This window comes from Pseudogymnoascus destructans (assembly GCF_001641265.1).
Source record: "Pseudogymnoascus destructans isolate 20631-21 unplaced genomic scaffold scaffold_10, whole genome shotgun sequence".
NCBI lineage: Eukaryota > Fungi > Ascomycota > Leotiomycetes > Thelebolales > Thelebolaceae > Pseudogymnoascus > Pseudogymnoascus destructans.
In genome coordinates, this window is record NW_020167529.1 from 591,053 (window position 1) to 615,140 (window position 24,088).

At 50.7% G+C, this 24,088-nt stretch overlaps 8 protein-coding genes across 8 annotated transcripts; 6 read left to right on the top strand and 2 right to left on the bottom strand.

Moving 5' to 3' along the window:
* The first annotated feature begins 223 nt into the window (after window positions 1-223).
* Window positions 224-1,462, top strand: VC83_06157 (uncharacterized protein). Its single transcript, XM_024469761.1, has 3 exons — window positions 224-611; window positions 664-891; window positions 944-1,462. Exons 1-3 carry the CDS (start codon window positions 567-569, stop codon window positions 1,166-1,168), a joined length of 498 nt encoding a protein of 165 aa, XP_024324172.1. The 5' UTR covers window positions 224-566; the 3' UTR covers window positions 1,169-1,462.
* Window positions 1,463-1,531: 69 nt separating this feature from the next.
* On the top strand, window positions 1,532-2,961 carry NUO24 (NADH:ubiquinone oxidoreductase 24). The gene is made up of 3 exons (XM_024469762.1): window positions 1,532-1,842; window positions 1,911-2,201; window positions 2,271-2,961. The coding sequence occupies exons 1-3, from the start codon at window positions 1,708-1,710 to the stop codon at window positions 2,640-2,642; spliced, it is 798 nt and encodes a 265-aa protein (XP_024324174.1). The 5' UTR covers window positions 1,532-1,707; the 3' UTR covers window positions 2,643-2,961.
* A 1,446-nt stretch (window positions 2,962-4,407) lies between these two features.
* On the bottom strand, window positions 4,408-5,214 carry VC83_06159 (uncharacterized protein; the record flags this gene model as incomplete). Its single annotated transcript, XM_024469763.1, has 1 exon — window positions 4,408-5,214. The coding sequence occupies one exon, from the start codon at window positions 5,212-5,214 to the stop codon at window positions 4,408-4,410; it is 807 nt and encodes a 268-aa protein (XP_024324173.1).
* A 4,147-nt stretch (window positions 5,215-9,361) lies between these two features.
* RO4 (Actin-like protein) lies at window positions 9,362-11,243 on the top strand. The gene is made up of 4 exons (XM_024469764.1): window positions 9,362-9,877; window positions 9,931-10,386; window positions 10,454-10,768; window positions 10,826-11,243. Exons 1-4 carry the CDS (start codon window positions 9,569-9,571, stop codon window positions 10,886-10,888), a joined length of 1,143 nt encoding a protein of 380 aa, XP_024324163.1. The 5' UTR covers window positions 9,362-9,568; the 3' UTR covers window positions 10,889-11,243.
* Window positions 11,244-12,122: 879 nt separating this feature from the next.
* VC83_06161 (uncharacterized protein) lies at window positions 12,123-13,225 on the top strand. Its single transcript, XM_024469765.1, has one exon. The coding sequence runs from the start codon at window positions 12,366-12,368 to the stop codon at window positions 12,813-12,815; it is 450 nt and encodes a 149-aa protein (XP_024324309.1). The 5' UTR covers window positions 12,123-12,365; the 3' UTR covers window positions 12,816-13,225.
* Window positions 13,226-19,070: 5,845 nt separating this feature from the next.
* VC83_06162 (uncharacterized protein) lies at window positions 19,071-21,057 on the top strand. The gene is made up of 4 exons (XM_024469766.1): window positions 19,071-19,526; window positions 19,578-19,612; window positions 19,715-19,800; window positions 19,972-21,057. The coding sequence occupies exons 1-4, from the start codon at window positions 19,410-19,412 to the stop codon at window positions 20,832-20,834; spliced, it is 1,101 nt and encodes a 366-aa protein (XP_024324310.1). The 5' UTR covers window positions 19,071-19,409; the 3' UTR covers window positions 20,835-21,057.
* On the bottom strand, window positions 21,058-22,437 carry ALG13 (N-acetylglucosaminyldiphosphodolichol N-acetylglucosaminyltransferase catalytic subunit alg13). Its single transcript, XM_024469767.1, has 2 exons — window positions 21,697-22,437; window positions 21,058-21,610 (listed from the first exon to the last, which is right to left on the bottom strand). The coding sequence occupies exons 1-2, from the start codon at window positions 22,004-22,006 to the stop codon at window positions 21,306-21,308; spliced, it is 615 nt and encodes a 204-aa protein (XP_024324285.1). The 5' UTR covers window positions 22,007-22,437; the 3' UTR covers window positions 21,058-21,305.
* On the top strand, window positions 22,438-23,918 carry RSM24 (37S ribosomal protein S24, mitochondrial). The gene is made up of 3 exons (XM_024469768.1): window positions 22,438-23,018; window positions 23,078-23,367; window positions 23,430-23,918. Exons 1-3 carry the CDS (start codon window positions 22,547-22,549, stop codon window positions 23,733-23,735), a joined length of 1,068 nt encoding a protein of 355 aa, XP_024324305.1. The 5' UTR covers window positions 22,438-22,546; the 3' UTR covers window positions 23,736-23,918.
* Window positions 23,919-24,088: the final 170 nt, after the last annotated feature.

Below are 24,088 nucleotides of genomic sequence, written 5' to 3' on the forward strand. Positions count from 1 at the left end.
GGCCACCGATCGCCACCAGGTATTCCCAAGTTTATAGTCGGGCAAGGCAAAGCAAGGCTCTAGGGGGCGATATAGAGTACGATATAGTTGTATTATCATCAATGACTTCATTGACGATCCCTGGTTATACAGTGATGGGTTAAGGTATATACCATTCGCCAGTGACTCAAGATGTTATAGCCAACTTCAACCCACCAAACCTGTTTCGCTCAGGGCGCGGGGAAAGATGCGCGACCTCCCTCAGTTCCCCTCTTTCGCTCAGTTACACCTGGCACTCTAGATCGGTCTGATTGCTTCCAGATGTGCCAAGGAGGTGGACCCCTCCTCTTGCGCAGCCTCTGACGATGCAGAGGCAATATGAGTAGGCACGAATATCTTGACAAAACCTAACCAACGTCTTTGTCACCTGTAGCCCTCCACACTTCCGTTTCCGGTTTTTCCGCATCTGTTATTTAAAGGCGAGCGACACCCGTAGAAAAAGGTTCAACTTCTCCCTGCCATCCATCTCACGCAGATATCCCAAATATTTTAGTCATAAACACCAGGTGTCGAAGAAACATATCAAAATGGCCATTGATAGAATCGTTGGCATGCTGCTTCGCGTGGGCGAGGTGAGTTTCATTCCTCCGCCAAATCATGGATGCATAAACTGACCATATAAAGCTTGCCTTCGCAGCCGTCGTTGCTGGGCTTACCGGCGAATACCTCCATGAAACCAGAGGTCAGAGCAACTGGTCCAGAAAGCGGTTCATCTACACCATAATTGTCGCGTCACTATCGATACTCCTCTCACTGCTGTGGCTCCTCCCATTCTCGGGCGCCTTTATTCACTGGCCGGTCGATATCGTTTTCTTCGGTCTCTGGATTGCCGCCTTCGGTCTGCTGGTCAACGTATGTGCATAAAGCCCCAATATAATTTCCGCATTGCTAACTTGGGGAATAGTTCATTGGCCCTCTTAACTGCGGCAACATCTTCAACTGGGGCGATATCACACAGAATGGGACTTGTCAGAAGTGGAAGGCCGACGTCGCCTTCTCTTTCCTATCGGCCATCTTTTGGCTCGTCAGCGCACTTGTGGGAATGTGGTTCATGCGCAAGCACACACCACACCATGGTGCTGTTGCTGGTGACGGAATCCCTGCTCGCAGACGCTGGTACAGACGTTAAGAGGCTGCCCTTCCATCTTGATTGCAAGATCGTAGGTCGCTGGAGACATAACCCGTCTGGTTTTGAAACTTTGCTGCTTCTGCGAATACCCTCGATCCAATTTTCTCAAGGCGTTAATTCTGTTTGTTTGCCAGTATTCTGGGCTGTCTATTGCAATACAACGATTGCGCTTCAATTTAATAATATAACGAGATATTGGGCACAGACAAGATGTAATGAACTTAAATATATCACTTAGCCAAGGCATCTCTGCACATGAAGATTGGTGGTAGTATATGAAATTAAAACCCGAACCTTCCTACAAAGAAAACACGATATAGAAAGTAATACTTATAGATTCCGTGATGACCGAAGTGATTGTTGCTCTGATAAATTATATTGACAGGTCCTGGTGTGGTTACAAAATCCGGCTGACATAATCAGCCAATCCACCCCAACCAATCAATCGCGGCAAATACTGATTACACCTCAAAGCGTGAACTCAAATATCTCGCACGGCATCTCCATCACACCAGCCATTGCGACCCCCGACAGCTCCAATGGCCTCCAAGATCACTCCCTACGTCTTCGGCTCGGCCGCAAGGCGGGTATGCATTGCATCGCGCCCAGCCATTCGATCCCAACGTCGGGCGTTCGTCGCCTCCTGCCGGGTAGCCAGTGATTCCCTCTTCGTGGTATGCCGCCCTTCGGCCTCCCCTCCCCCCAATCACCCCCCCGAAACATCCGCTGACACGATCCCCAGCACCGCGACTCCGCCGACAACAATGCGAGCATCCCGTTCAAGTTCAACGAGCAGAACAACGCCGTGATCAAGGAGATCCTGGCCCGCTACCCGCCCCAATACAAGAAGGCCGCCGTGATGCCCATCCTCGACCTCGGCCAGCGCCAGCACGGATTCACCAGCCTCAGCGTCATGAACGAGGTTGCGCGTCTCCTCGAGATGCCGCCTATGCGCGTTTACGAGGTCGCCACCTTCTACACCATGTATAACCGTACCCCAGTCGGGAAATACCACGTGCAAGTCTGCACCACCGTAAGTCCCCTTTCGCCTATCAAATGCCCCAGCAATGCGACGACAGCAAATCCGAGCTAACACACCCAGACCCCCTGCCAGCTCGGCGGCTGCGGCTCCGACGCCATCGTCAAGGCCATCGAGGGCCACCTAGGCGTCCACAACGGACAGACGACCAAGGACAACCTGTTCACATACTTGGAGGTTGAGTGCCTGGGCGCCTGCGTTAACGCGCCGATGGTACAGATCAACGATGACTACTACGAGGATCTGACTCCCGAGTCGATCGTGGCACTGCTCAAGGCACTGGAGGCGAGCGCGAAGGATGTGGCGGGGACTCCTTCGAAGGTGCCGGCGCCGGGACCGGCGAGTGGAAGAGAGAGCTGTGAGCCGACGGGGGGGTTGACGAGCTTGAAGGGGGAGCCGTGGGGGAAGGAGTTGTTTAAGAAGGAATTCCAATAGAGGGTATAGAAAATTTGGGGAGGGGGAGGGGAGAGAGCATATTGGCGGTGTATATATTGTATGAGAGATTGATTACTCGTTTATGATTGTGCCTTTGCGGGTTGATTTTGACAATGGGTGAGCAAACGACGAACGGGACAACAAACGGAAGGACAGGTCATGAATCACGAAGTACAGAGGGATGAGGTGGACCATCAATACTCTTGCCCCCGAAAGTCCGAGGAAGGACTGGGTAGAGGAAAGAGTTGATATCGGCAATTTAGGCCAATAGAACCTCTTTCTTTAAGATCTTTTCAAGCCTATCTAATAGTAACTGCCTCTTCGAGTCTATCTCACTATAACTGTCTTTTCAAGTCTATCTTACGGCAACTATCTCTATAAGTTTATCTTATAGCAACTATCATTTTAAGTCTAGCTTATAGTGACTGTCTCTTTAAGTCTATCTTATGGTAACTAACATGGTTGTACACCGAGTCGCGCACGACACCGAGTCGCGCACTGCCCCCCATCTCTACCACTTCAAAATATAATTAAGCAACCACAACACATTAAATTGACTAAAGCTACTCGGAATCTGATAAACTAGGTATATCTACAGCTACAGTCAAACACCGTTAAGACGATCTTATGTAAGACGATATATTCGATTGTGCGATTTATTTTTCGGGACGGATTCAAATACCATACATTTATCAATATTCACGGTATCCTTATATTCCTCCAGCATATCGTCTTATACAGACATATAACAACATATAATGCCTCGAAAGCAGCGTGTAACTCTCGAGCAGCGCCGAGCTTTACGCATCTGGGTTCGAAGCCAACATCACCGTCCTTCTCAATGAGCTTGTATTGCATGGTTTCAGCAGCAGTTTGACCACCACTTAAGCCAATCTACTGTTTCTGAATCCCTTAGCGACCGTTTTTCGACTCTCAGTGGCATAGACAACAAGGTTGAAGGCTCACGAATTCGCCTAGGGCAGTGGCCAGACCTTGAGACTCTGCTCGTCCTTTGGCAGAAACGAATTGAAGAGCAAGGAGGGTTCACAAGCGGTGACTTCATCCGTGAGAAAGCTCGACAAGTGTGGCATCAGTTGCCACAATACTCTGGCCAGGAATGCCCGGATTTTAGCACTGGCTAGCTTCAACGATTCAAGAAACGACATCACATCTCCGAGCATATATTCCACGGTGAAGCAGGATCAGTACCAGAGTCTGCAGAGGAACAAATGAAGAGTTTACAAACCTTAGCGGGGGAGTTTCAAGAGGAGGATATATATAATATGGATGAAACAGGGCTGTTCTGGCGAATGGCCTAGCAACAAGTTCTCTGTAAAGGCAGGAGATTAAACACAAAGGCTTTCCAAGTAACACGTTACATTATTGTAAAGAATACTATATTGAGTTGAGCACGAAGCTCCTATCTAAGGAAATACTATCTACTTATATAGTGGCATTGTGCCAAAAGGATATCCATGGATAACATGGATAACATAATATCCATGATATCCAATGTTATCCATCACCTGATATTCCGTGGATCCCCATGGATAACATGGATAACATAATATCCATGATATCCAATGTTATCCATCACGTGAGGTTGCAGCTGTAAGCGCTAGCCATAATCGTGGGTCGAATAACCCACCGCTACGCGGTGGGCGCAAGCGAGTTGCATCGCGAAAGCGAGTTGCACCGCCCCAGATTTCTCAACCACCCAATTTGTATTGCAATTGAATCGTAGACTATGGGAAATATTTTACCACTACAAGTATGAAAACGCATCTTGAATTGAATCTTCATCTTCTTCGTCTTCTGACGCAATTGAATCACGGCCCCATATATTTGTGCCTTCGAATGATATGAAATCCTGTTGCGACGTAAATTCCTGAAGTCCTGGATCAATGACACCAATTGCACCTAGTTCCTCGTATTCAAATGAGACCCCATTAAATTCTGGGAGGGATATAAGAGCTTCCTTAACCTGTATATCAATCTCTTTATCGGTTATAGGCTTTTCTGGGTCCGGGATTGGATTGAATAGCTCAATAGGAATAGCTTCTTTCCTCCATTTGAAGTTTAGAATTGTCCTTTGACGTTCCTTCTCTGATTTCCGTGCAGCAACCCCTTGGATATGATACTTCTTCTTAATCTTATTTGTTGTAATTCGTATAAGATATTGTCGTCTTTTGATCCTATCAACCTGCTCCTTTTCACGCTTGTTTTCCTGGATCTGTTGTGCCTGAGTTCCTATAAGGACCCCTCCTTTTTGTAAGACCTTCCGATTCCCTCGAATCCTAGACTTCTGTTGATTTTGAACCCTATTATGAAGGTCTTCGTACTGCCGGTCCCAGACTTCTGCAGTCAGAAGGACGTTCTGGACCCCTCGTATTGTAGAGTCGATTTTCCGGCGTGTAGGACTACTAAATATATCAATCTTCTCTGAGATTTTTGATGCTATTTCTTGAAGAGATCTCTCAGCTTGAACACCTCTTACTGGTGTTTGAGGACAGGGTAATTCAATCACTGTCGCCATTGCCATTGCCATCGCTGGTACCATATACGTCTTCATTTTCTTAAGAGCTTTCTGGCAATTAATTGGCCAGATTACAGACTTTCGGAAGGCACCTTGAATAGTCTCTTTTTTCATAGTCTTTTCCCTGATTTCCGTTAAGTCCCAGAAGAACGATGAAACTCTATATTCAATATCTAGATGCCGGGTTGCATCTTGTACAGCCTTCCAGTGCCAGCATTTATACGGCTGAAAAACACTGATATCAAGAGGTTGAAGAACATGCGTCAAGTGGCTAGGAAAAGGAAACGGGTGTATATTAGCTTCTGTAGCTTTAATAATAAACTCCGGGGTCATATGACTACCATGTTGATCCATTAATAGAAACCTAGGACGTGCGTTTGCCCCAGCTTGTATATGAAGAATCAAGTGATCAAGATATTCAAGAGCTAATTGGGAGTTGATATATCCAGAATCAAACATTAATACCCTTGTATTTCCGTCTAATAAGGTATACCAATTCGTCATATGATTCACACCTTGTACAATTAGAATAGGAGGAATAGTTGTTCCATTTGCAATAATCGATTCTATAATGGTAATAGAACGTCGATTTTCAGGGCTAGGTGTATACAATGGCTATAGTTTATTAGCTATACTATATTTTATATTATAACTGGAATATACATACATCTACTATCCAGGTAGGGACAAGAATATCTTCTCCAGAAGCTACTCCAATTTGAAACCCAGCTTCATCAAAATTGATAATATCACCAGGCTGAATATCATGGGCTTCACACCAAGTCATCCAATTCTTGAACCAATCCTGTACATCCTTAACATCTTGTGCACCGACTCAGTTTCGTGCAATTGGCTTTGTTTTTAGTGTATGAAGAAAACCTGGGGTTGTTTTTATGTAGTTTTGAAACCATCGCCAGGACGGTCGCGGTCTGCCTTCTAGATCCTTTAGGTATTCGATTATCGCAAAGACCATCTGTTTCGTAGCCCCGAGGCCTGTCCTGTGCATATCGTCTGCATATGTAATAATAGCTTCGTGTTGTGGCCTAGAGAGGATTCGATTCTGGCCTCCGTGTATTATATGAGGGCGGTCGTCGCGTTGCTTCTTTCGTCGTATCCTCGATTTGAGGGTTTCAGTATCATGACACTCCTTCGATATTTGTGTCATGACCCTTCGATTCGCTTTAGTCTCTAGTACTTATTTCACTATGTCATTCACTTCACCTGCTTCGCTCACTTCGCTCACTTCGCTTCACTTGCTGACCTAGATCAGCCCAAATGTTGACTACTGGCTTAGGCTCTCTGTTATTGGCTTGCTGCACTAGGGCTCGCTTAGCTAGGGTTTGGTTAATTAGTGCCTTCGCTTATTTGGCACTAGGGATTTTTACTGTTATATAAGCACTTATTGCTCATGTCTCTTATTGATCTTTAGCTAGCAAATTATATACTACTTGGCCTTCTTGCAATTCCTCCTGCTTCGACTTACTTTGCATTCCCTTACTTCGAGTCGAACCACTTGGCCAACCTGTTAGTCTCACCACTTGACCCCTGTGGTATAAAGTATATGCTTTGGAGCCTGAACTACTATACCTTGTCCTACTGCTTCGAGTATCAAAGTCTTCACATTATACTTCGGATACTTCTGCAGACTTGAACGTCAGCCTCAGTTTGAACTGTCCTTACATTGAGGATTCACGTGGAAAATACGTGCAGCGGTAATCTCACTCTCGTCAGGATTGGCAGTAGCCCAGGCAATTGCCTGGGCTATAGCCTCTTCGTATTCGTGGGTTGCAGGTGGTGGCATTGTTCAAGGTTCAATTGCAATACAAATTGGGTGGTTGAGAAATCTGGGGCGATGCAACTCGCTTTCGCGATGCATCTCGCTTGCGCCCACCGCGTAGCGGTGGGTTATTCGACCCACGATTAGCACTAGCACTTAGCCGTAACATTCTCATGCTGGTTTTAAGAAGGACAAAAGTCGAATATCATTAGTATTCTGCACCAATGCTACAGGTAATGACTGACTACCTGTTTGGATAATTGGCAAAGCAAAGAACCCTCGAGCTTTTCGACATATCAATGTTACAACAATGGGTGGGAGAATGGATGTGGAATAAGAAGGCTTGATGAATACAGTGATTATGAGCGAGTGGCTTCAAGCCTTCTATCAACATGTTGGGAGGACTTGAGAGATTCTATTGACAATGGACAACTTCTCTGCTCATTACTCTGCCTTAGAGTTGTTACCACTGCTGTAAGGACACAGGGCACCCAGCTCACAGTAATAGCATATGAGAGTGCGAGTCGGAGGCTAAACGGATGCTATCCTATAGGTCTACTACGAAGGATACAAAAAAGATGATGAGGAACCCCGTTGGGTCAATCCCCTTAAGTACCCGAAACGGGTCCGACTCAGCTAACCTGCCCTAACTCTCCCCACGTGACCGTAACCTGACTCTGATCCTTTCCGTCACTGAGGGTGGAGGCATCCTTACAACCGCCCTCAAATATTCGAATCTGCTGGCTTCCAGCCAATTCTACAAGTCGATTTCAACCCCTTGATCAAGTCATTATACAGAGTTTCAAAGGCTACTATCGATGGCAATGGCTATCTTTTATGCTACAATGCTTTGCATCAAATCAAGACCCAATAAAGTCAATGAATCTACATCTTGCAGTTCGCTGTGTTACGATATCAAGTGCGCCTTGCAGCTCGAGTGGGGGTTCAGGGGTGTGGGGAGCTTTCCGGGGTTGGAGCGAAGTTTTCAGTTGTGGAGTGAATTCTCAGAACTGGTCTCGCTAAAGAGAATTCACTCCACAATAGCTGTATATAGATCGAGCCACTGCTCGAGTGCTCCTCTTCTCTTTCCTTTCTTCTCTAGATTGAGTTTAATTCATAATACCCAACTGGCGCCCTATGCCTTGGTGAACCGTGACACGCTGGACTGTTCGAAGTTGGAGTCAATGCTCCTTAGCAACCCAATATCTCTTCCTACATCAATAACCCCGCCAAATCTATCAGAGCTATATACACAGGTAGCACAAGCTGGCAATATCCAGGATTCTATGGCAATATCTAACTTCCTTAACCCAGTTGAAGAGTCTATGGTAGAGGATGAAGAAGCATTAAATCATGACGGATTCTTCAAGAGATTATATCACAACACCTTGAAACTCCAGAAGAAGAAGAAGAAGAAGAAGAAGAAGAAGTACTACAACCACCTGTACCTACCAATCAGGATGCTAGGGATGCTTTGAATCTTCTTATTGAGTTTACAGAGAGTAGAGGTGATATCAAAACAGGTCATCTATGGGCTATTAAGAGCCTTGATGTAATGGTGGGTGCACCAGATGTGAGAATCTAGCCACCCAAGGAAGGGATGAATTTACTAAGACAACACACTGTCTTAGGAAACAGAGCCAAAGGGTTGTAGCTTAGACTATTCCACAACGCAGCAATCAGGTGTGTGATGTAGTGAAGTGGTTCAGACAAGTTGCAACAAATGTTGAGTCTGAGAACTCAGGGGTAAGTCAGAGGTTAACACCTCACTGACTTTTCAGAAACAAGGAGTAACAAGATGAATGCTTGGAAGCTTGGAAAAGACGTGGAAGTATGTGATAGTCGATTTACTGTATTGTCTGCTTGCCCTTTCTTAAGGAAAGGGCAATCCTATTTATGCTAAAGGGATGTAGTTCTCTCATTTTCCAAGACTTTCCATGACTTACCAGGCTTGGTAACTGTAGTCGACGTAAGAGAATCCCATAGAACCATCTCTTAGGTTCGTAGCCTATAAATGAAAAGGTGCAGCACTTATTTTAAATAAAAATCCAAGTCGCATTATCCTTGCTATTAGAGCCCTTAAAAACGACCCTGCTCTTACAGTCTTATCTACAACTACAACCTATAATGTCCCTTATACAACCTTTCGTCGCTAACGCACTAGGCAAGACTCACGACGCGATATCTCTACTAACTTAAGAAAGTTAACCGACCTAGAAGAGAGGGTGCTGCTTAAATAGATACTTGACCTTACATTGCCGCCATTTCGTCGACTTCATACTCTAAGTTAATTATATAGAAAATATTAAGATTCGCATATGCCGCACTTACAACACCTCCAGCTGTCAAGTCATCAAACGTTGAAAAGGGGAAGCTAGCTACCCCTGTCCCGCTCTTGGCACCGCCTCCCCAACTTCGCGTTTCCAGACCCTGGCGAAGAAGGCCAACGGACACCGAACAACCCAAAAAATTCAAACAAAACACCCAACTCTCATTCCTCACGACTACCCTCGTCGCCTCACACGTACATGCAGTCTTAGCTGACTTTGAACACACCCGCTGCGCCTCTGACCTCCCATCTTTCACCTCGGGCCAGGTTGCCATCCACACAAGATGGGGGACACCACCCTTCACAACGCGCCGATCGTGCTTGACAACGGTTCAGGCACCATTCGCGCGGGTTTCGCTGGCGAGGATCTTCCCAAATGTTTCTTCCCGTCCTTTGTTGGGAGGCCGAAGCACCTGCGCGTGCTGGCGGGCGCACTGGAGGGGGACGTGTTCATCGGGACGCGGGCACAGGAGTTGCGCGGGCTGCTGAAGATCCGGTATCCGCTGGAGCACGGCATCGTGACGGACTGGGATGACATGGTGAAGATCTGGGAATGGGTTTACGGGGACGGCCTAAAAACACTAAGTGAAGATGTGGGTAACTTGTGTTGGGGAAATGAATGCATGGCGCTGACGAATAATTCTAGCATCCAGTGCTCCTGACAGAGCCACCGCTCAACCCAAGAAGTAACCGCGACACAGCCGCCCAGATTCTTTTCGAGACCTTCAATGTCCCCGCTCTACATACCTCGATCCAGGCAGTGCTCTCGCTGTACGCGTCCGGGCGCACGACAGGCATCGTTCTCGACTCTGGCGACGGAGTCTCACACGCCGTGCCCGTGTACGAGGGGTTCGCAATGCCAAGCGCGATTCGGCGTATCGATGTCGCGGGTCGCGACGTCACGGAGCATATGCAAATGTTGTTAAGGAAGGGGGGCCATGTGTTCCACACCAGTGCCGAGAAGGAGGTTGTGCGGTTGATCAAGGAGAAGCTAAGCTATGTGTCGCTGGACCCAAAGGACGAGGAGAGGGGCTGGGGTGTGAGGAAGACTACGGACAATATGATGGTCGACTACGTGCTGCCGGATGGGAATAAATTGAAGGTGCGCCTCAGTGCCCCCATTGTCCTAACTATACGTTGGCATACCCTCCTAACACAAACAAACACAGGTCGGAGCTGAGCGCTTCCGCGCCCCCGAAATCCTCTTCAACCCCGAGATTATCGGGCTCGAGTACCCTGGTGTGCACCAGATCGTCGTCGACTCCATAAACCGCACCGATCTCGACCTGCGCAAGTCGCTATTCGGCAACATTGTGCTCTCGGGCGGCACCACGATGACCAAGGGGTTCGGTGACCGCCTGCTCTTCGAGGTCCAGCGCCTCGCCGTCAAGGATATGCGGATCAAGATCTTTGCGCCGCCGGAGCGGAAGTACTCTACGTGGATTGGAGGCAGTATTTTGGCGGGGCTGAGCACGTTTAGGAAGGTATGTTGTTCTTGCTTTGGGTTGGGGATTGAGCGAAAGGTGGCTAACATGTGATAGATGTGGGTGAGCATTAACGACTGGCATGAGAATCCGGACATCATCCACACCAAGTTTGCGTAGATGAATGGATGGGCGGCGGATCGTCCAACCAGTATCTAGGTGTATGGGAAAATGAGAGAAGGGCGGCGCGCAAGCGGCTGAAACGCGTATAATTTGTCTTCTTGCAATGTCCCGCCGTATTAACCAACCTACTAGCATGCGTGGCTACTATGCGGCAGCTACTCGACTACCGAGATGAAGGAGAGGGGTAGGGAATGGGGTTATGCGTAGTATTAAACGGCGTGTAAGGGCGTAAGTAGAGCAGTCCTGTCGCCACAGTTGGCGGAGAGAACTGGAGAGAAAGGCAAGCGGCAAGATGTAGTGTAGTGAGGAATGTACATGATACCCAGTTAGCCAGGAGAACCTTACTCGAACGAGCTCTGTTTCTTGCATGTCGTTGGCTTCAGACTTTGTACTCTACAGCCCAAGCTTCAATGCCTTTCAGCTTGCACTTCGCACAGCTCATCCCAATCCCAAACGAAGTTACCTAATCACAAACCCCAGCAACAAAGGAAAAATACCCACAACCAACAACCAGTCCCCCGTGACGCAGGCTAGTCGCAGCTCAAACCGATCGCTTTTGGTGACATGATGCTTAGAACCCAAAAGACCCCTCGAGCGAGCCACACATAGCTAGCCAATACTCGACTCGGTGAGAGGATAATTCGATTGCCGACAGGAGTATACTGACAATAAAAAGCATCTTCTCCCAATTGTTGTCATATTAAAAACACGTGACCGGTAAACGACGATCGCTAGTCACGTGCTATGCAACCGCGCGATTTACAGAGATTTACAGTGGCACAACATGGAACAAGTGAACCTAGCCCAAAGCACGTGTGACCTCAAAATAGGTCTTGGCGCTGCCTTGTTGTTCTTTTGCCACCCCCCTGTGACCATCCCAACTTCCCATCCAGTCAACGCCCCCGCCGTCACGTAACAGAAACCCCGCTCCTCCTTCGCCGCACGGTCCCTCCTGGAATCCAGACCCATCACGCTCCCGGATCAATAAGCTTGGCTTGCTTGGGTGGGACTAGGCCCTTCGCCAAGGCTCGCTTATTACGAAATTTAGTGCAGGGGAGGCTGCGCGTGATGGCGTTAGTGGCGGGAAGGTGGGGCGCCAAGGAGGGGAGGGGTCACGGTGCCACTGTGCAAGGAAGGACAGGGGGCGTGGGGCGGGGAAGAGATTTTTGAGGTGCATGACGCCAGTTGACGTGATGCTGGAATGGAGAGGGATATATGGCTTGCGTGCCCCAGAGAATATGGGGAAGGAAAAGCAAGAGCAATTATGGGGTTATAGCACGACGGGAATTGACTGTACGAACACGCATACGATACCAGTCATTTACTCACTCATGATTTTGATACTCACGATACTGGAGAATAACCTCACAACTCCCACAAACGAACACCTATAGCCACAGCGCTGGTGACCACGAATAACCTCGCAATCCCCACAAACAAACACACCACAACAACCTCCAAAACAACCGCAAAAATGGCTTTCTCCATCGCCGAACCCGCACCCACCCCTCTCCCGAACCACTACACGCCCGCTGGCCGCGGCGGCGCAGGAAACATGTACAAGCCCTCGTCCTCTCCATCTCTGACACGATCCACCACCGCCTCCTCCAGCGGCTCCACGCTCTCCAAATCCTCCTCAAGCTCGACCACCTCGAGCCTCGGCAAATCCTCCACTGTATCCAGCAGCTCCTCCACAGCGCGCGTCTTTGCAGGCCGCGGGGGTGCAGGCAATGTCCGTCCGCGGGCAGAGGAGGAACCATTCAGCTTCGCTGAGGAAGTGCGCGAGCAGACTCGCAGAGAGGCGAGGGAGAAGACCTGGGTTGTCGGACGGGGCGGAGCCGGGAACTGGGCGACCAAGGGAGACAGGGAGGGTGAGAAGAGAGGACTTCTCGGGAGAATTGGGGAAGTGTTGAGCAGAGCGTGAAGTATCTTTGGCACTGCTCGATTCACCACATCAAGCGAAAGGAAAGAACCAAAGAGCAGAGGAAGGAGCATTTCATACTGTCAATATACCCCACACCGGCTCATTCATGGAGTCTTTGCGATGTTTTCACACACAACGGCGTATATGGGGGGGATAATAGGAAGGGCCAGGGAAAAAGCAAAGGTTATTTTTATTGTAGGGTCAGGGAAACATGAAGGGGAGAGCCACGGAGCCAGAAGAGGAGAGCTTCGTGAAGACGCTTGGGCGGATAGCTTGTAATACAATCACCGCCACCACTCCACCTCAACTGTTCCATTTTGAAAATCATCGCGTTTATTCATTCCTATAAAGGAGTTATATTACATCTCCCACTTCCCCATCCCTATCTCCCCCTACGTCCCACCCCACCCTCCCATGCTCCCAGGTCCAAAAGTCGGCCCCTGCCCACCATACCCCCACCCTCCACCATTCATCCCCGTATAAGGCACTCCCGTGTTCCCTCCCATATTGGGGGACGCACCCGTGTATGGCGCTGGGGTAGGGGGAGGGTAGCCGTTTCCGGGATAGCCGCCTCCGGGGTAGCCGCCACAGCCGCCTCCGCCGCGGGGACAGTTTGGGCAGGACATTTTTGTGGTTTGTTGATTGTTTTGGTTGGTTGGTTAGTTAGTGGTGTGTGTTTGGTTTGAGTTTAGCGTCTGGGTTTGGTTTGAGTTTGTGTTGGAATTAGGGATGTGCGTGTGTGTATGTGTTTTGTGTGTGGAGAAGAGAGAGGGAGGAGGCTTAGAGGGGGGTTTATATGCACTTCTCAGTGTGGGAATGGGGGGTTGCGCCAGTTGAGGGTCTGAATGTGTTGTAAATATCGGCCAAAAACCGAAAACTGAGGATCCTGGCTGAGCTGAGCGCTACTGGTAGCGTAGTGGCAAAAGCCTAGGTAGCTGATTTAGCTTGCCAAGTGCGCATAACCAGCTGAGTTTCAGCTCGTAGAGCCTGGTGGCAATTAATCAAGCCGGCCTATATATACTACGTAGATTCCATAGGTAATTAGATAGTTCAATTGATTCTATTCTACTCTACTATACTGTATTCTACAGTGCGGTTCTGTACGCTGAAGCTCATTCCGCTGTACTCCAAAGTGATAATTCGTGGCGACTGTGGGAACAACAGCCAAATTGGCCCAATATCCCAGACACACGCTTTACCTTCCAACAGAATGGGGGATAAATCATATTTATGTATCTATCTTCTATTCAGTTAAGGTGGTGGAATCATCTTGGTTTTTCGGCTCGGAATGGCTTTCTGTTTCTCCAGCAAGTAGGAGGGGGTGGTGAAGCGGATGCCTTTCAACAAGACATGTAGCAGATGGAAGGAAGTTCGATTGATCCCTACGGCAAAGGAATTAGGAAGTCGTCTCTCAATATTACTATAACCAATATTGATTGCGTTATACTCCACGTTCCTTTCAAAAAATGTTATCAGACTTTCTATTCCCTCCTCGTGCAATGGAACATCAGCGAGACCGGGAATTATGGAATTAGCAATTCACTGCTGTTTAGACGATGTTGGAAAGCTTGCTTAATAGACCCCAGTGGGATAGCAACATCCGTCCGCCTTGGATAATGGCCTTTGGCCACCCGGCTCGTCCACGTCGGATCAAACCGTGCACTCCCGTCGCCTAGGTCCAACCAGCGCGTAACGACTAACGCTACACCATCCTTCCAAAGTCCTTGGTATCAATCTGGAACTCGGCCGGGCAGAGGTGGCACTGCTAGGGCCCACGCCATCCAGCACATTTTGCAGGTGCTTTGTTTGGCGGACTAACTTATCCGCAACAAAGTCGTGGAACATTGTTAGATGGGGGTAGGCGATTAGTTGTGTGGAATCAGGAGGCGGAAGTTTTCTAATCCCCCTATCTCAGTATAGAATCCAATTTTGATGGCGGAATAAGAGATGGCCGTTCACAATTCGACAGATGGATACTTTTTGGTAGGTTGCTCCAGGTAGATATGTGGTGTCCACGTCAGAGATCAAAGAAAGCAGCTTGCTGCAATGAATTCCACGGCGATGAATCTTCATAATCGACCAGTATGTGATGTCGTGGAACGGTTTGCCAAGAAACAGAGACACAACAGCCTTTCGTCAGTGACCGTCGACGGTATCCTTGCCTCTCGACCGCGCAACATGTTCTTATGCCGTTCCTCTAAGCAGCGGTGATCCAGAAGGCAGTAGCCGCATGCGGCATCCAAGGGCATCTGTAGACTAAGGGACTTATTGAACGCCTTACGACGCAGCGCATCGAGATGATTGTTTCCCAGGATAAGACGGATTCTGCGGCAGCTCAGGGCTAATGAGGCAGCGGCCGACGGGGAAAGGAAATCAGATATGCATATCACGAGATCGATCGGGAGCGTCTCAAATGGCGTGTAATCGAGGTTAATATGTCGGACTGAATTGCCATGTTCGACAGCGGCCTCTGTTTTTGTCTCGACATAGATAGATCGGCTTGAGAGACTGGGATTTTCTAATTGTGAATATGTTAAATGGAGGTGTTGTGCGCAGCGTTGTTAGCTTTCTACTATTTAGCTACCCAAGCCACTTCAACAGCGCGTCCTCAATATCAGGGACCCAGCGTGATTTACGGACCTTAGGCACATGATGGGAAGTAGAGATAGCAAGCAGGAGATAACGAATGGACTAGTATTTAAGGGGGTGATCAACAGGAAATTATTACAGCGACTTAGAAGCATACTGGACAGTACAGTTACCATAGACGAGATGGGAATCTACCTAGAAGGTAGGTAGCGACCACGTCGGACTAAGTGCTGCTCGCCTAGCGGCACTGTTAGGAGCAAGTAAATACAATAATAAGGAACAGAGAGAGAATCATGGCTCTCTACTCCCTAGGAACAGGAAAGGAAATATAGATTATACCTCGAAAGAAAAAATAGACAGTATGAAACTCCCAAACCCAGAGAACAAGACCCGAGTATCCCACCCCTCGCAAGCGCCCCTTGATGTGAAATAAACCAACCGCAGATTTTGTCAAGGAAGGCGAGTCAGAGCCCGACATTAGACCCCAGAATACCGACTGTCGTAAGCCTCACAACCAACACAGGACTGAGGCTGCCCCCTTTTTTCTTGTCCTTACCGTGACTAACTGATATGCATCGACGCGACAGACATATAGACACGCCCAATCCGGCGCATCCATACATCCTATCTCTAGTCTACCGCCATTTGTAAGCTTAAACTGCCCGAATTATGCCCCCCAGTGCCGCCCCCACCCCTTGGTCTCGGGAAGAGACGGCAATCTGGTGCACATCACGGCATCTGGCCCCCTATCCATGCGTGGAGCAGGCTATAGACCCGCTGTGCTGGGCATGCGCCGTTCTAACCCCCTTCCTAGGGTCGACTGGACTGAAACCACCGCCATGGATATGGCAAGTGCGTCACTATCGATCCCAGCCCTCTCAGCTCTACCTAGCCCCTCGCAAGTGGTCCCTAACTCCCTCTTTGGGATGTCTAACCTCGATTCCAATCCTGATCGCCCACACCTCCATAATGCCAGACGAGACACCCAACAGCGCCAGGATATCCCATGATGTCTGAGAGATACTTCGGACCAGAGGGCAATCCTCCCCGTAGCCTCACATGGCTAGCTCGGACGCTCGGGACAGACTCCTATCCGTACGTCTACTCACTCGCCAACTCGCTCAGCCACTTGCTCCCCTCCCCCCACCCATCTAGCACCCAGGAAAGCTCCTTAACCATTCGGCGCGGGCCCCTGCATCATGCATGCATACCGAAAAGCAAAATAAAAGCAAAATAAAACCATGCCAGCACCCATCTCGTCGCGTCTCTCACCTCAGCTCCCCTCTCGGCTTTCCTTTCGCCCGTGTCTCTCCTCATCCATCCCCCCCTCAAAACTTGTTGTCGCCGCCATCGTTGAGAGACACTAAATGCTCAGCTCAAGCTATTAAGAGTCTCGCGCACACCTCCTGGCCGAACCACCTATCCACCCCGCAGCGTCTGAAACACTATCACTTACGTAACCACCCAATGATGACTGGCTGCGAACCGCAAGAGACACACACATACCTACCCCGGCACCAACAACTCAGCTCGACAGCTTTCTGTAGGATTGGCGCTCTCCTGAGCTAGAGCTGTTGACGACGGTTGGCGGTGGTACGAAATTCCTTCGGGATGGGCTGGTAATTGTTTGCTAGGTTGGTTAGATCGGTGGCCTTGGTGGTCCTAGTGGCGCTCGCTGGTTGTCCAGGACAGCCTAGGATGGTCTAATATTGCTTGCTGGGTATGGGGCCTCCCTAACGGCTTTCGTCAGTGAGCGAGCCTCGGTATCCCTCCTTCTCCCACAAGCACTCCCACCTTTTCCACATCAAACCACCACCACCTCAACAACGCACCACCTCTCCGCTCGTAGCACCATGCATGCACCGCATCCTCCAACAATCCACCGTTCTTGGCCAACCAAGGAAGCGGTGAGACAGCACAGACACGCACCCAACGCAGTGTCGTGCCGTGCATGTGTGTTGCTGGACAGACCCGGGAAGTCGGGATTGAGGGGATTTGTCTTGCTTCATGGGGAGATGGGAGGGGGATGTTGGTTGGCGCGCGAGTTGGGTGATTGGTTGCTTGGTGAGGTGGGTGGTGCGCGAGACAGGCGGGACGGATCTGATAAGTTCTGCTGGCAAGGGTGAAACTGGCTGGCGCAGAGCAGTAGCTGCACCTTGCCTCTCGCAATCTCGTCCGCAGCGTCTCGAACACGTCGTCTGCGCCGCTGAGAACGCCGACCGACCACATGGGTCGGTCGGCCAGCGCCTCGGGCGGGTGTCTACTCTGTGAGAGAATGGTGGCATTGAGGGTTGCACGGAGGATCCCAGGTGAGTGGGTTGGGACGGGGAAGTGTCTGTTTTGGGGATTGAGAAGAGCCGGGGTAGGATGTTTGCTTCCCTGGATCCCTGGATCCCTGGATCCCTGGATCCCTACCTGGAAGGCGACGGCGGGAAGCAAGGGAAGGGAGAAAAGACAACGGGACCAGTCACACGGTAGGTACTCGGCACATACATATGCTCTTAGTGCATGATATTAGTTAGAGTAGCCATACAGAGCAGCACATCGTCCTGTACTGTGCTCTGTATGCTGCTCCCTACATGATCACGCTCAGCTCAGCCTCTGCACTCGTCGCACAAGCTGGATCTGTCTGTTTTACGTAGGGAGCGTACCATAGGAGTGGTTTTGGTCTCATGCTGATTTTCCGGTCGCCTGTCTCGTGGGTCGAGATCGAGACGAGTACCGGGTGCTAGGATTTTGCTTAAGCCACTGTAAGTTAGGGAGTACGAGGGAAGTGGGAAGTAAGGGAGCTAAGTGCGGTTCGGCGGTGCAGACCCTTTAGAGTAGACATTGCAGGCCCCTGAGCTAAGATGCGGTAACTACCTAGGGTTATACTCGTGCATCATCCAGAGTCTTCCACCGTAATCACCAGAGTTGGTTCTCAGACACAGTGTCTCCTCACCCTCCGCTCTACTCTGGACCCTTACCGGCGACGTTCCACTATTTACTATTTGCGACTGGAACCAACTCCAGCTCGTACTACTATGATACTCAAACTGTCCTGCCGTACGACCAACAAAGACATATCTCAACCCACACATCCGGTCACCTATCACCTCCACTCCACCCCCCTAACACTCCAACCCGCCCGCACGGACAGCAATCCCGACACTGAGGGACGCGGAACCAAGAACCCTCAACGGCACCCAACATGTACTCTCTCTACTTCGTCCCCTAAGGCTAATCCGTACTCTACTTATAGTAATTCTACCATACCAAAATATATAACTTACCCTCCCTGAGTATACTATAAGTGCTTTCTATGTATCCTGTAATGTTGCATGCAATACCACCATCTCCTTCCACTACAGTAACACCCTATCCAACAACGCCTCCTCCGGTTCCTCCCCCCCCCCCTTTTCCCCCCCCCCTTTCTAAAGCAAAATAATAATAATACTTAGCGCTTTAGTACGTATTGCCGTACTTCTGTACTCCTGTACTTCCTAAATTCCCTGGGAATTTAGCACCCGCCAGTGCCAGTGGGGATTCGGCAAGCTTCCCACCGACACGGCTCCTGGGTTCATGGGGCTGGACGTGCCCGGTGGGGAACAGGTGGATGATGGGTGGGTTGTGCTCCGGGTGGGGCTGCGTCGCTCCGTGTATATGTATTGTAAGTATGCGCCTCCCTTTTCCTTGTTCCATTTTCGCTCCATTTATTAGGGTTCTATTTCTCCGGGTTGATTAAGAGATTTGATATATACGGAACTGATTTGGAGGCGATATTGAACAGTTGGCTTCCGACCTTGCTTTCTCCCCTTCGCTTTCTCCCCTTCTTACCTATTCTTTGACCTCCTACGTTGACGGAAACGGAGGCGCCTCGGACGGACCGAACGGCCTTGCGCTTCGTGCGTGCTTGGCTTGCTTCACTATCCCCCCGAGTGCAAAGTTCTAAACTCGGACTCGACTGAGCCCTAAGGGATTCCGCCTCACCGACGTCTTCCTCGCAACGCCACATCTGGGAGCCACATGCTTTCAACCCCTCTCACCATGCCCTCTCCCTCTCCCTCACCCCCCGACTCACCCAGCCGCCTCGCGCCCCTTTCCCAACCCGACGAAGCGCGCTCTCAAATTGTCAAGGCCGACGTAAGCCCCTTCTACTCCTCACAGCAGCACCAATCCTAACCCGCACCGCAGTCGGCATCCAACCACAGCAGCACTGGGGAGAACTTGTACGTCGCCCCCCTGCCTGTCGCCCCCCCGCCTGCAAGCCCCCCACGCCCTAGAGACGGAGATGAAGGAGACGATGAAACTAACGATGACCCTGTTCGCAGCGACATGTCGACGCGCTCTGTGACGACAAGTGTGTTTAACTTCCATCGGGAGAATGGGAGGACGTATCATGGGTATCGTGCTGGATGTAAGTATTTAACTTTCTTTAGTGCTCTCTTTGCTTCCCTGTGCTCCCCTGCAGTTTCGATTTATGTTTGTAGCTTCGGCAAGCTGGCTTTGTGTTAACAACTCTTTCGTCCGCAATACTCTGATCATGTCCTTACGCCCCTTATTTTAAGCCCCCTACTAACACAACCAGCCTACCACTTCCCCAACGACGCCAACGAAGTCGACCGCCTTGAATACCAACACGTCCTTGTCAACCACTGCCTGCAAAATAAACTCTTCTACGCCCCTATCCCCCCTCCCCCTTACCCCCTAACCGTCCTCGATATCGGCACAGGCACCGGCGACTGGGCCATCGAAATGGGCGACCTCTACCCAGAAGGCATGATCGAAGCCACGGACCTGTCTCCCATCCAGCCCTCCGCCGTCCCAGCAAACGTGCAATTCATCATCGACGACGCCGAGCAGTCCGACTGGGCCATCCCCGAGAACCACTACGACTTCGTGCACACGCGCATCCTCGAGGGCTGCTTCTCCGACATGGGCGCCGTCATCGCTACCGCTTTCAAATACATCAAGCCTGGCGGCTTCCTCGAGAGCCAGGAGCTCAACCCCTTTCCCCAGTGCGACGATGGTACCATGCCCGACGACTGGCCCTTCGCGAAGTACGTCGCTAAGCTGCAGGAGGCCTCGCTGGAGGTTGGGCGCGAACTCGACATTACGCCGAAGCTGCGAGGCTGGTTTGAGGCCGCGGGCTTCGTGGATGTGCAGCAGCGGGTGTTCAAGGCGCCGATAGGCCGCTGGCCGAAGGACCCAGCGATGAAGGACCTTGGGCACTGGTGGGCGGAGAATATGTCGGTAGGCCTGGCGGGGTTTAGTTTGGCGTATTTTAGTCGCGTGTTGGGGTGGAGCACGGACGAGATTGAGCTGTATCTGGTGGATGTGAGGAAGAGCTTGATGGATAGGGATGTCCATGCATATCATCGCATGCATGTGATGTGGGGACGTAAGCCAGAGGTGGGAGAAGTGGTGCCAGGGAAGTCACCGGCGTCATGAGGTGGTGGTGATGAGCCTCGTGGAATGGGGCGACGGTGTTGTTTCATGACTGATGATTTCGCTAGAGGATGGTAGGGTTGCATATAGGACCGGTCAGCGCGCAATTTTTTTTTCTGTTAATCCCGCGGCGTACTCTTTTGGTGGTAAAGGGGGGCGATGGCGGTGGTGGGCCAAAAAAGGGCAGGGTGATAGATGATAGGCTATATTCAAGAATAATATTCTTACTCTGATATTCGTTTCGAATGTCTTACGTCTAGCGAGCTGCTATTGAACGTTTCCTCCTCCTCCTGCGATTATATCCTCCAATCGCTTCTCGGTGCCCCATGCGAGTAGCGTCCTGGTAGGACGCTGTCTTGGCGTTTCGTTTCGATAGATCCCTATCTTTGCGGAGCCATAGACAGGCACCATCACCTCGACATCGTAGTCCGGCGTCTGCATGTACCACAATAGTCCTTCCTCACACGCATCTGTTCAATCCAATACCCCCCTAACATCCTCTTCTCTCCTCTTCTCGGGCTCATAGCCCAGCTCACCCCCCACAACATCCATCACGTTCCCCCTCCCACCTCCACCACCCGTCTCACTCCACTCCCTCAACGCGCGCTCCTCGCTCGCCTTTAGCGCGGCGCTTAGGTCCTCTAGACGGCCGTGGACGGCATATCCCATCCTATCCAGCTCCTTCGCGAGCTCCAACTGGTGGTTATCGAGTAGTGCGGGATTTGGGACCAGGATAAGTGGGAGGGAGAGGCGGAGGGCATCGAGAGCTGTTCCTGCGCCTGGGCTGTGTTAGCATGTCTCGCTATCTCCACGCCGTCTATTCGCACGGCCTGCAAAACAACAAAGGGGCGCAAGATCAACGAACCAGCATGAGAAACAATACACCCCCTCCTCCTCCCCTCGCCTTCATTAGCTTTACACTCCCTCATCTCCTCCCCCAATCCTCCCCCTTGGAAACCAAACGCCCTAACACTCAGCCCCAGGTTTTCTAGTGTTGGCGCGAGCTTCGTAATCCAGTCCTGTGCGGGGACCAGGTCCGCGCCGCATTGGAGGGTGAGATTTGTGTAGCCCTGTGATGAGAGCGTAGAGAGGAAGGGGGGGCAGAGGGAGGCGGAGAGGAGGGCGGGGAAGGGAGCCGTGGCGCCCAGGGTTATGAGGCAGGTGCGGGGGGACATGGGGGATGGTTGTGGGGGAATAGTGCTGGTGGTTGTTTGTAGATGCGGGTTCGGGCACTAGGAGTTATGAGGCGTTTCTGGGTGTTGAGGAGGCGAGAGAGGTAGGGAAGGTAGGTGATGCTTGGTCGAGGATGGGGCGGTCGGTCTGGGGTAGGCGATTCTGCCGGTTTCGGAGAAGCGGTGAGAAGTGTTTGGATATATGCTTCAAATTAGATTGATAGTGCTCATTATATATGGTAGCGAGAGAGAAGGATATAGGCATCAGAGATAAAAGATTAACTAACCATCTTGAAATTAAATGGCATTAAACTTCAAATTAATTTTGGGAGTGTCCTTTAGTGACTAGGATTATGGTTTCGTGCCTAATAATCCAGGCAGCAAGATATATCTCCATCGTCAAAAAGTTCCGCACCTCCTAGAGCTCAACGACCAAAAGCGGCAACTGCGCACGACATCCCCCTTCGCAGCGCGCTCTCGTCAATCGAGTGCTTTAGCACTTACACAATCGATTCTACTCAATTGTAGGAGGTACGCTTCGTTATGTCGGCAGCAGCATCTAGTCTGCGTCTCGTAGCTAGGAGGTGCCAAAGCGGCCTGACGAGCAAGCAATCTCCTCTCCTCCGAAGCTTCACCACCTCCTCCTCTCGCTTCGAGGAATCAACACCTAAGGGCCCCAAGGAACCCGCCCCTGCCGCCTCCCTAAACCCCGAGGACGCGCAATGGGCCCGCTTCGAGAACACGATTGAATCGATCCGACACGGCGAGCTAGCGAGTGCGTCAGCCCGCATCGTGAACAAGAACATGACCGAGGCGCAGCGGCGGCGGCGGCCGGCATCGGTTCCACAAAAGAAGCAGAAGATGGGCCTCCTGAATATGAACGAGAAGGACAGCGTTGAGGACCCGGAGTTCGAGGAGGACGATGTGACGGCGTTGGCGCATGGGGATCTTGAGCAGCACCGCGAGTTCCGCGAGTATGCGCGGCTAATGGCGTGGGAGATGCCACTGTTGACGAGTACGCTTATCTTGTGTCTTGTGGTGAAAGGGGATGTGATATGCTAACACACGGAACAGAGATGGCGAAACCGTTTGTGCCTCCGAACCAGAGCCAGGTGCTACGCTTCAGGTACACGACATACATGGGCGAGGATCACCCAGCAGAGAAGAAGGTGGTGGTTGAGTTCTGCCCCGACGACATCCCGGGACTTGAGCCGGTACAGAAGGACAAGCTCAAGAAGCTGGTGGGCGTGCGTTTCAACCCCGAGACGCAGATCGTCAAGATGAGCAGCGAGATGTTTCAGTCGCAGGCGCAGAACAAGCGCTACCTAGGCGACCTCGTTGACAGCCTCGTGCGTGAGGCCAAGGTACGTCTTCTATTTCACAGCTATGGGCGTGTTCATTGGGTTAATTAACTAACGTACTACAGGATCCCAAGGACACGTTTGAGGATGTCCCGCTCGATACGCGCCATCAGACGTTCAAGACGAAGCCGAAGTTCCCGCGTGAGTGGCGCATTACGCCAGAGAGGCAAGCGCAGCTTGACGCTGGCCGGGCGGAGGCACTGAGGCTTGATCAGGCGAGGGCAGAGGGCGGGCTGCTCGTTGATGGGGGGGCTTTTGTCAGGGAGGCGCATGCGCAGGCTGCGAAGTTGGCTGGGACTGCGAAGCTCGCGGAGCCAGCTATGGTGGCGGGCAGGGGTAAGGCACCGAAGAAAGTGTTTGTGAGGCGGTAGAGAGTGTACGAATGTGGGATTGGGCTACATTGTAAGATACTGTTGTATATGGATGTGATAGAATAGACGATGTACTTGTTTCATATTATCATATTTACACGTGGATGGAAGCTAGGATAGAGAAGTTTCTTTCTTGATGCAATTTTCACGGCGCAAATACTGATTGAAATGCGGAATCTAGATATCTTGAGGCCATGCACCTTGGACTTGACCAGGTCGTATATGTCACGTGTATATGTCACGTGAGTGTAGTGGACGGCTCTCGGTGGCTCGGTGGACGGCATTCGGACGAAATAGCAACGTCCGGGTCGGATTCTTAGCGGTATCAACGGCTAAAGAGCACGTGACTAGCA